We start from the raw sequence: 11,950 nt of genomic DNA on the forward strand, positions 1-11,950 counted from the left end.
GACAAATGATGCAGCAGTGCTAGTTGAAGAATCATCATTTTGCAACTATCACAGTAAAGATCGAATTATCATCAGTTGATGCTAAATTTAGGGGAGAAATTCTGACGAAGAGCAGATACCCATATGGACTTAAAGTGTCTCCCCTTGGATTGCTAATTGGATTATTAATGTAGCAAGGCAGAAAATACTAACTACACAGTGAAGAAATCAGACACCTTGTCCAAGTATCAAAATTAACATCAACAACAAGGGGCAGATGGATATGAGTCACCTCTGGATGTGCTACCCTGAGAAGATCACAACATCTCTTATATAGTATTCTGGCAGGGTATGCATAACCTGAATCGAATAATGAAGAAACCTCAGACAAACTCAAAATGAGAAAACTTCTATTAAAAGGGGGAGGAAGGTTGTATTCTTTAAAAAAAGTCATTGCCATAAAAGACAATGAAAAGGTGAAGAACTGTTCCAGATTAAAGGAGACTAAAGAGACATGACAATTAAATGCAATACTTGATCTCAGACAGGACACCATACTAGAAAGAGAAAAATCCTATAAAGGATATTACTGGGGTAATTGACAAATTGGAATGCTGATGGTGGATTACAGAATTGTACAAGATTGGTATTTTTAGTCTCTCTCATTCATTCAGCTATTTATTGAGCACTTAGTATGTGCCAGGTTATGAAAAGTCCTGATGGCACAAAGATGAGCGGGGCATGGGGCGTGACCTTGAGGGATTTATAGGGTAGTCAAGGAGACAGAGAAGTAAATTTGAAACAAAAGTACAAGAAATCACTGTGCCCAAGGTCAGTATGGAAAAAGTGCTGAAGGACCTCAGAAAAGGAAGTAACTGAGCATCCCTGGGTATCAGATAGGACTATACTGCAGAGGATAGGGATGGGTGGGAGGACGGACTTTGAAGGTAGAAGGACAGAGTGCCTAAGGATCCTCAGTTCGGAAAATGTAAACTGACCATGTGACATAATGCAAGCATTCAAAACCAACACAAACTTGCTTGGCCTCCAGACTCTTTCAAATCTCATCTCAGCTGGCTAAGGTTCCAAGTTGGCACACATGCCAGTGGAGTACACAGGATGCCAGGGCAGGATGCCCCCTAAAGGGCCTGTGAAATTCCCGTGAAATGTGAATCTACATTTAAAAACTCATGTTTTATGTTAAGTGGTATCAGTCTTCAGATTCATTCTCTCAGATACGAAAGAGATTGTTTGGTCCCTCGGTAGTAGCCCAGAGGGATGGAGGAACTTACACTGGACCAGAGATGGTCTCCTTACTAAAGTCAAGGGCCAGGGTTTGCCCTCTTATGAGGGTCATTGGCCTCCAAGTGGCCTCTGCTTTTCTGTGTTTGTTAGAACTTTTGATACTGAGGTTATGCAGGAGTTCTGGATCCCAGGAAAAACAGGCTGTCACTGCTCAAACTCACATAAAACTGACTTGTAATGAAAGAGTCCATTTCATAATTTTCGGTGTGAAAGAGCTCTGCTGCTAGGAAAGAGTGAGGCTTCCAAGAAATCATAAGGCAGTCAGTTGCCACTGAAAAGAGGACTACCTGGACAAGAATCCCTTCTTCCCCAGCCCATGCCAGTAACAGCCCCCTAAATTTTGTTTTCAGTATTCCACGTTGCCCTCTGCTGGGAGACGGCATGGACAGCAGAAAGCCCCTGGCCACTTGGTTCAGATAAATGTGCTTGAATCCTGGTTCTGCCATTACCGACTGTGGGTCTTGGGCAATTCATTTCATCTTGCCAAACCTCCATTTCCTCACTTGCAAAATGGATATGCTTCACAAGAGTGTTGTGAGAATTAAGTAAAATGATGTAGGAAAAATGCTAGCAGTCTACTTCACAGCAGGCACTTGACAAAAGACAGTCATTATTTCTCCTTTTGTTTACAGCAACATTTGTAGCTAAGAAACACTGGACTTAAATCCAGAGGAGCTCGGTCTAACTTCCAATTCTGCCACCTAACATTCTTGGAAAAAAGGACACTAACACAGTTTAGCACCTACTTTGTTTCAGGTACTGTGCTGGTTCCTTATGTACTTAATTTTTCTTTAATCTGAGGATATAACCCTGAACTAAGTAGTAGTATCCTCAACATAAGAAAATGAAGTTTTGAGAGATTAGGTAATCTATCAAGGTCACACAGATGGCAGGAGATTTCAACCCAGAAGGTCTGAATCTAGTTTTTCAAAAACCATCAATCTGAGATAACTAGGCTGCCTGGGGGAGGCAGAGGAAGAGAGTGGTGGGGATGGAGTAAAGGTTGAAGATTGGGTAAAGTGACCCATTCCTTAGGGTTCTGTTTCCAATTCCCACAGCTGTTTCCCCAGATTGACTAGAAGTTATAGTTGGACCACACTATAGCAATGGCTGACACCCAGCCCTCCTTTTATTTTGTTAGAATGATCCAAGTTCTAAAGCTGGCAGTCACCTGGAACCTGGGAGACAGAGCAGCTTTAGGGTTCTTATGAAGAACCAACGTTGCCTATTCAACTCTACAGTGTAGCAACTTTGCTTGGCTGCAATTTATAGCTGGAGACTTTCTGTGCATTTGAACCAGCCCAGTTCAGTCCAGAAATCAGTCTTTCCATCTCTAGAAATCATCTATGGAGACAAGCCCTGACCCTCCCAGGTCTTGAGAAGACAGGAACACACCCAGATTAAGCAGGCTTTGGGGTTAATCAGACCTGGTTCAGGTTATCTACTAGTTACATGATCTTGGGCAAATTTAACATCTCAGCCTCTGTTTCCTCATCTGTAAAATGGGGGATAAAAACACCTGTGAGGAGTAAATGATCATAAGGGGTGTAAATGGCTCAACATGTTGCTGGCACGCGCAAACAAGAGTTAGCAAAAACAACCCTGTAGGAGCAGCTTCTCAAGATAAGGCTGAGAGCCTGAGTTCTGGGTAACGGATGAGAACTTACAACATCAAGAGCATGAAATACGGACATTTATTCCCTTGATCAAAGGTACCAACAGGAGAGGGGAAAAAAAAGAAAAGCAGAAACCCTTTACAGTCGTCAACTTGCCTTCTCTGCACTTTCTCCTTCCATCTCTTCTCAGCAATCCTCTGATTTGCACACAGGTAAGAGTGAAATGAGTAAGGTTCAGTCTCATTACCTTATTGACTCACCTCATGCACTGTCTGATATAACGGGACCAGGGCCCAAGGAAATTTTCTCTCTGTCTGATCTCAATTCTTCCACTCTCCCCCGCTTTCCTTTCTTAGAGTACTTAGCACAGGCAAACCAGTCAAATAACTGGAACACTTATTTGGGGGGGAGCAGTGGGGAGACCAGGAACCTGTGTCCTTAAAGGTAGGAAGAGCCCCAGTCTTTCTGTTTCAGTTGTGAGCATTCACAGCCTCAGGTCTGTTGATACTGAAAATTATCAGAAACTGATTTGCTTCTTTATGCATTTGGTATCTTCTCAAAAGTCAAAAGCACAGGATGTATTAGTCCTAGGAAAGCAACTTTAACCGTGGATCTTTCTATTCTCTCCAAAACCACTTACAGATAACAACAATATAACCTACATGTAGGGTATCAGGTAAGAAAACTAAGAATAATGATCATGATGATGAAGACAATGATGATTTAGTGTAGCTTGATGTCCTGAGAAACTTTTCCAGGATACCATGAATCCTGATTTGAAGCACAATAAAGCATTCATAAATAGATCACTTATGAAGTTTAAAGCAATAATTATGGAAGTTTCAAGCCCACCCACTAACCCCAACAGAAAGCTTTTTCCAGTGTAGCTGCCTACACACACAAGTCCAGGCTAAAAACTTTGTGTTGTACTGAGGCAGTTAGGGCACTGAGGTATTCCTCCTGAGATTCAAGCTCACGGATAAATATAATACTATTTCCATTCTTTTCACTTACCATTTCCATTCACACCCTATTTGTGTCCAGACATATATATACCATTAAGGAAGCACACAGGTCAAGTTGTTCAGGTTTAATGACTCCGTGGTTCACGTTATTATCACTTGAACACATCATCTCTGTTCCATTAAGTCTGCTCACTGTTTGTAGATAGTCTAGGTCACCCAGCCTCCCAATCAGAACATTTAAGCAAAGGCTTCTGCACCCCAAACCCTCAAAAAACAGATCTCTATGATGCAATAACAGAAAGATACATATTAGTCCAATCAGTGGCAAAGCATTGGTCTTTAGGGTCCAAAGATCTCCCAAACCATTAAGAGCAGAGGGGGAAAGGAAAGATCTGGGGAGTTGATACTGTTTGAATCCAGCTGAGTCCCTTACTTTCCAGACTGCCTGAGTGCAAAATGAATCTACTTACGTAAGACCAAACATAAGAAATGCCAGGGAAGGAAGAAAATTTAGAGTAACATGTGGAGAAGATGAGGATTGTGGACTGAAACTATTACCTCCCTAAGGGAGTAGGCAAAACACCAGAGACAGGAACCCATGAGCACCTGGGCTGCAAGGACATGGAGATTTAGCCAGAATGCTATCCATGGAGCAGCAACTACCCCGGCCCAGCCCCGGCTGAACTTCCACCACTTTCCTGTGAGGGTCACAGAGATCTTCTGGAATCCTCCACAGCAAATCTTCCTCCTCTTCCCTGTCCCTACCAAGGCAGAAACCGCTTGGGGAGTTGCTGAGGGAGAAGTAAATCTCTGAGCTAATTCCTTGTATCCAGGCAGGATCAGAGCTTCCCAATCAGAACCCTTTCTGTAAGAAGCTCAGACTTTTTTCTTAATGGAAGTTTAACACTGAGGAAAAGATAGCAAAGTCATTCACTCACAATCTCAGGCCAGCCTTAGGCAGACAGGTCAGGGCACGGACAAGTGCCAGAAGTCTATTATAACCCCATCTAGACCAAAGGGAGGTCACTCAGGAAATCTCTAAGATCGAGCTGGTGCTCAGGGCCCACTCATCACACCCAGGCCCTAACCAGACCAAGCTCCCCAGTTGCAGGATGAACTTACTATTCTTTGGCCCTTTGGACTAGTGGACAATATGTCTCTATTTCAAACTTCCTGGTCCCTCTCCAAGCCTGGATTTACGTCCCCAGAGAATTGGGGTAGCAGTGGACCAGACTCAGATTGTGATGAGATGGAGTAAAGAGCTGGTCCTGTGTGTATTCAGCAATTAACTGAACTCCCTTTGGAGTCACATTTACTCCCAGCTTTGCACTAGGAGTATAATATTAGAATCAGTATCTTATTTTAAAAGATTCTCACCACGTCCCCGACTTCTGCACCTCTCAATCCTAACCTCTCCCCCTGCCTCCCCTCACACACACATACCACCAGAAGAAGCTGTCCCAACACTTCCAGTATCTCTAGGGCCCCCTAGGATAAAGTGGCATTAATGGCATTTGGCAGAAAACCCCATCCCACATTGAAAACTCCTCCCAGATCAACACAGTGAAGAAATAAATGATAACGTAAGAGAAGAGGCAGTAGAAACCAGAGCCTGTCCCTTCCCACATAAGAGGCACAGAAATTCCAGGAATTAGTGAAAATGACATCATCTCTTGCCAGAAGGCCACCAGCTACCACTGGTTGGAAGCCGCATTATCACTTGTTTTTCCTCTGGACTGAAATGCAAGATAGTCAGGATGGCTGTGAGTGTCTGCTGGCGGCCCAGGGTGTCAGGCAAAGTCAGGAAGCGGTAGATGATGTTTTTGAGGTACTCCAGGTTGGCTCCCTCCCTACTCTGGTCCCTGATGTTCTTTTCAATGTGGCTCTGCAGGGCACCAACCTCCTCGCGATGCTGCTCTCCCTCCTCCAGCAGCCGATCCTGCAGCTGGTGCACCTCTACCTCAAGCCTGTGCTTCTGCTTCCTCAGTGATGTAATCTCCACCTCCTTGCGGGCCAACTGCTCGGCGTACAGGAAGAAAGTAGGCTCGCTGGCCGCAGCTAGTTGCAGTGCTTGGGTCAGGCTATCTGAAGAAGATGTGTCAGCCGGGTCCCCAGGACCCCCGCCACCCACAGGGCTTCTGTGTCCTGGCAGCCCGGAGGACAAGGCTACAGAACGCAGTTGCTCCAGCTCCAAGTCCTTCTCGGCCAGCACAGCCAGGGCACGGTCCCGCTGCTTGTGCAGCTCCTCCTCCAATTTCAGCGTGCGGTCCCTGAAGTCCAGCTGGCTCCGCTCCAGCTCCTGACGGTGGAGATGCTGCAGCCGGGCCAGCTCCTGCTTCCAGTCCTCAGCCTCCTGCTGGTGCTGGCGCTCAAGCTCCTCACAGGACAGCCGCAGGGAGATATACTTCTCCTTCAGCTCTGCAAGCTGTTCCTGGGCTTCCTCCAGCTCCTTAGCCAGGTTACCGTCTTTGGTGTTCTTGCTCTTGAGGACAACCTGGGCCCTCATCTTGTACCTCTCAAACTCTTCCTTCAGCTGTTTCAGCTCCTGTTGGTAGTAGAGCGCAGAAGCCTTCTCCCCATCAGCAGCCTCTGAGCTGGGCATTATCTCCAGGTCGCAGAGCTTCTCCACATCCAAGGTCACCTGGCTTTTCCTGGCTGCAACCTGCAGCAGCCTCTTCAGCTTCTCCATCTTATCTTTTAGGACATTGACATCCAGACTGGACTCCTCTCCATGGCTGTCCAGAGGGGACCGGCTGGAGGCGGCGAGAGCCAGTGTCTTGTTCTCAAGATCCAGCTGCAAAATGCGCTCCTTCAGCTTCTGGATGGCTAGCTGGTCCTTCTGCTTGGCTTTCTCATATGTGCCAAGCAGTTCCGACACCTCAGATATTTGATTCTCCAGGGCTGCCACCCTCTGCTCTTCCACCTGAGACTGCTGGCGGAGTAGATCCTCCACAAGGGCTGTCTGTAAAACAAGGGAACAGATGGAAATGCATCCAGAAAAGCCACAAAGCCCTGTGGCAAACTTTGAGAAAGCAAGAGAGGGGAGCAAAAGGGTCACAGGATTGGGATGGCCTAGCAAGAATGGGAACTGGGGATTTTTCTGTTGATTTGGGAGCTAACAAGAGTTCCTGTAACCTGCTTGGGTTCTGCTCCCAGACACACATTACACCAAGCAATATTAAGAACCTTTGTATATCTGCTATTGTCCTGCTTTAGCGCTTCCACTTTCTCCTATCATACACTGAGCTAACATACAAAGTGTGTTATCTTTATCACGTGCTTCCCCAAATCCTATTAAGAAATCATGGCATTCTTTTCACCTGCCAATATTCCTGGACGTTCAAAACTGAGTTGGGTCTCTCTCACAATGTAAAATAGCATACCTTTCTAGAACAGACAAATCTTGACTGAAAGCAATTACAAGAAGTTATTTCTTCTGAGAAAATTCTCTTTACCTCATTCAGCCACCCTACCTATAGGCATATGTCTATCTATATATAGGTATACACCTATAAGCATACACACTACCTTTCACTGCACAGCTGCCACTACACTGTTTCACAGAGCACAGTTGGTAAGATGCCAACGCCCAGAAACTCACAGCTGTCTGGCTCCGACCCAACCTACACTCAGAAACTCCACATCCTGTTGGAAGCACACTCTGGATACAGCACAGAATAGAATTTCCCAGGACTCACCAGTGGAACTGTCTGAATAACATCAAAAATGACAGTGCAGCCACTTAGTTCTAACTACCAAAGGAGAAAAAGCCCTAATATTTCCCACTTTGGGCTAAAGGACTAATATTAGAAAGAGATGAAGATAATTACCTTCCTCATTTCCTGCTGCAACTGAGCCTGGAAATGGCTCTTAAGGCTGGCAGCCTCTTCCTGAAGCTCCTGCAGCCGAGGGTCTGGCCGATTCTTCTCTTCCCGAAGAGCCTGCAGCTCACCTTTCAGCTCCTCCACCTCACGGCTCAGCTGCTTGGTCTGCAGTTCAAACCCTTCCATCTGACCAGCTGCATATGCCCGCCCTGCCAGGGCTTCTCGGGTCTCTTCCAACCGTAGCTCCAAGTCCTGGCGCTGGGTCCTCTCCTCTTGCAGCAGTTTCTGGAGCTCCCGCAGCATCAAGGCATGGTTACTCTGCTCTTGGGCCCGATCGTGCTGTTGCGTGATAAGTCTCGCTTTGGTTTCAGCTATCTGCTCCTGTAGCCCTTTCAGTTCTCCCTCCAGACGGCCCCTCTCCTCCTCTGCCTTTTTACTGGCATCCTCTAAATCCTGTTTCATCTTCTTTTTGTCAGCCAGGTAAGAAGCTTCCATGCGAGACTTCTCCTGGGTGACTGTAGCCAAAGAGCTGGTCAAAGTAGCCAACTGAGTCTTCAGCTGCTGCAACCGTTTGTCCACCTCCCCACCCCCATATGGTCCATCCCCACTGCTACTGCTGACCCCACTCTCCGACCCGCTGGCCTCTTCGGACTTCGGAGGTGGTGGTCCACGGGCCAGTCTGTCATCTTCCACCCCAAACTCACCCTTGGTGCTGGTGAGACTGGCCGCAGTGTCCAAGCTGGTGGCGGTCCCAGTGCTATCCTCGCTGTGAGTGGAGCATCGGTCATCCACAGAGTCAGGAAAGGTGAGGCCTGGAGACTGGACACCTCCAAGGCCCACATCCGCCTCGTGGGATACCGACAGCACTTTAATGCTGGCCTCTAGCGCCTCTTTCTCTTTCATTAGGCTTTTATAGGCACGGACCACATCCTTGAGACGTGCCTGGTACTGGAGGAGCTGCTTCTTCTGCGTCTCAATGGTCTCCAGCAGGTCCTTCTTGCTCGGGCCGCTCCCGAAATTCATCCCAAACTTCTCCATGAGGATTCAGAACAGGTTGCTCCACGTCAGCGTTAGGGCAGCCCGGAAGAAGGTCACGAAGACGCTCGCGGGGACTGTAAACGACGGGGAGAGTTGCCCCCGCGGCCGTGCACCCACTCCACCCAACCGTCCGAGCCCGGATGCCGGTCGGCGGGACAGCCCAGCAGAAGCACCCGCCGGCCCCCAGGCCCGGAGGGCGGAGGCGGGTCCTATCCTAGAGGCGGGGCGACGTCAGGACGCGACGAGCACACTGCCAGGGCTCGCCCGCACTGCCCCAGAAGCCGCTCGCGCTCCCTGCTCGCCCAGGCCTCAGCAGCCCCAGCGGGTCCTCGGCCCACGGTCGGCCAAGAGTTGAAGCTGAGCGCAGCCCCAGCACGACTTCTTAACTACAGAGGCTTGAGAAGGCCGCTTCCGGGTCCGCTGGAAGTGACGGCAGCACGGCGCCACAGGCTCCTCCCCCAATGGGCGCGGGGTGGGCGGGGTTACTTCGGCCGGCTGGTTGGGGGCGACCTGTCGAGAACCCAGCTAGGCTGAGAGCTGACCGCTTTTTGGAAGAGCGGAGCAGGCAAAGTCGAGGACACGCGGGTGATGTTGGTTTGTTAAGGGCTCCTGAGCTTGCTCTCGGGCTATGATCCGCGAGCCACAGGGGGCGACGTCGCAATGAGTCCCAAACACCCAGGTGAGCGACGCATCCCCACTATTTGGGGGCTCAGTACCTTTGTCCCTAAAGAGCAACAATTAATACTCCCATTTAAACTACTTTCTAAGACAGTGTTTGCACCTAGTAGGCGTATAGTATCATAATTATTAGCACCCTTCCTGAGTTCTGCTGAGTTGATTCAACAAATATATGTAGAGGGCACCCGATAGCCATGACGTCCATCCTAAGGGCCAACTATATTCCGGGAGCTTCACAAGAGTTTTGCTATTTAGTCTTTACAAAAATTCTGCTCAGTGGGTCTTATTAGTACTGTTTTACAGATATGGAAACATAAGGCACGGAGATGATAAGTCACATGCCCAAGATCACTTAACTAGTAAGTTTAGGAATCCTCTCCAGGTCAGTCCAACTCCCGCAGCATATCAACTGCTGTTCCAGGTGATCACTATGAAGAGCCAAGGTCCTGTCCTCAAGGAGCTCACATCTAGTGAGAAACCAGACATGCAAACACAAGTCCTGTGATCATACCAGTATGCATGAGTATATTCAAAGTGGTATGGAAGTTAAGAGGAGGGAGGGGAAGCAGAGAAGGCTCCCAGGGAAAATAGTTTGGGATCTGAAGGATGAGTAGAGATTGCCCATCTAACTAGAGATGAGGGGAACAAGCATTCCAGGCAAAGGGGAAAGATTACAAGGACTCCTGGGGCATCAGAGAGCCTGGTTCACCCGGGGCAACATTGAGAATCATCTCAAGGCAGTAGCTTAGCATATGTGAAGGAGGTGGCAACAGATGGGGCTGGCACAATAGCTGGGGACCCAAATGAAGGCATTTAGATTTTATCTTGGGTCATAAGAAGACCTTAAAGGATTTTAATCTCAAGAGTAGCATCGTCAAGACTTGTATCACGTGGGGATACCAAAGGGCAGGAGACCTGTTAGGAGTCTATATCAGTCATGGGGAAGAGATGGTAGTGAAATAGGGCAGTGACAACAGGGATAGAAAGAAAGAGGCTAATTAAAAGGGCTAAAGATATAGAACTGACCTGACTTGATCACCAATAGTTGTGTTATATTGGAACTCTTTTAAATGTACTCTTCAACCTTGTAAAAGCCTTCTTATGAATGCAAGTCTGTGACTGAAGAGTAAAGGAAAGTCATGTACTCACTCATACCTGGTGCCCAAAGTCTGTTCTCGTTACAGACTTTGAGGGTCAGGATGAGGCTGGAGGTCTGTTCAGACCCAATTTCTTAGTGGCCCAGATAACATCCAGCTGCATTATACAAAACACTCAGGTACATTATCTCATCATTTTAATCTTCACCATAACCTCGTGAGATAGGGTAGATAATAGTCTCCTTTTATAGATGAGAAAATGACAGGTTGTAAGGATTGTCCAAGCCAAACAACAACAACAAAAAAGGCAGAACTGAGATTTGAACTAAGGCCTGGAGCAATGGCATATAATGGACACTTAATAAACATTTGTCGAATGAGTGAATGAATGTATGAAGGTTCTCTCATTCCCAGCTCACCTCACCATGTCCAATCCATAGGCAATTGATCCTAGAAATCCACTGGGAATCCAGAATAGGCAAAACGCCTGCCCTTGCTCCACTGAGCAACCTATTAGTTCATTCAACCTAGCGAGCATTTGTTAAGCATATATTAGATGCCTGGCATTGACTCAGTCTCCTCCATAGAAGAAATTTAAATTAATTCGTATCTTGCTATTTCCCCTCAGATGCTAAGATGAGTGGGGAAATTACTTGCGAAGCTCTTTGAGTTTAGCGCCGCATGAGCCTCATAAAATCGTGGATAGATGTGCATTAAAAATCCAGGTACCCAGGTCTGTGGCAAAGTGAGGAAGGAGCTGCAGAAAGGCTGCCTGGGTCAACTGAAAAGCATTGTTTCCAATGCTTTCCAGGGCCATCAAGGAGAAGGCAGAGTTCTCCATTATGCAGGAAGTAGGGTCTGCGACCGCCCGCCCAGAGTTGGGAATCTTCCACTGGTTCTGCTGATTGGGCATCTATGAAGCAGGAGTTTTAACGGGCCTTAAAGGCCAGCTAGCGCTCGGGCATCTTCTTCCCCCACCTCCGGCGCACTCCTCTCGAGATTCTACGGTCACTCGCGGGTTGCTGAGGGGGCAAAAGGGAGCCCTCAATCGCTTGCACAGAGCTTCTGCTCTCCTAGAAGGGTAGTGTACACAGTCGATGCTGCTAGTTATCATAGGCTAAACCGGAGCCCAGAGTATGCTGGACGCAACAAACCAAAGCCCAGCGGCCGGCCGCTGAAGATGGAACTGGGGGGCCGCTGTGGAGCGTTGTAGGCTTTCCTCGGCCCCGCTCGGGCTGCGGGTTCAGCAGCCACAGACCTGACAGGCGCGCTAGAAACAAGGGGAGACCGAGACCCTTTCCGTCTTTAAAGCCGGGGCGGGACCCCGGGTGGCCGTGGAAACTCACCCTGCTTAGGTTTCTCCCGGAGCCACAGCCTGGGGGCGGGCCTAGGGGCGGGCCTAGGGGCGGAGCTAGGGCGGGGGCGGGCCCGCGGTGACGTAGGGCGGG

General features: G+C 48.2%; 1 protein-coding gene across 1 annotated transcript; it reads right to left on the reverse strand.

Annotated features, from left to right (window-relative positions):
• Positions 1-3,975: 3,975 nt before the first annotated feature.
• Positions 3,976-9,113, reverse strand: GCC1 (GRIP and coiled-coil domain containing 1). Its single transcript, XM_046669842.1, has 2 exons — positions 7,696-9,113; positions 3,976-6,827 (listed from the first exon to the last, which is right to left on the reverse strand). The coding sequence occupies exons 1-2, from the start codon at positions 8,725-8,727 to the stop codon at positions 5,532-5,534; spliced, it is 2,328 nt and encodes a 775-aa protein (XP_046525798.1). The 5' UTR covers positions 8,728-9,113; the 3' UTR covers positions 3,976-5,531.
• Positions 9,114-11,950: the final 2,837 nt, after the last annotated feature.

Source organism: Equus quagga, chromosome 8 (assembly GCF_021613505.1).
Source record: "Equus quagga isolate Etosha38 chromosome 8, UCLA_HA_Equagga_1.0, whole genome shotgun sequence".
NCBI classification, from domain to species: domain Eukaryota; kingdom Metazoa; phylum Chordata; class Mammalia; order Perissodactyla; family Equidae; genus Equus; species Equus quagga.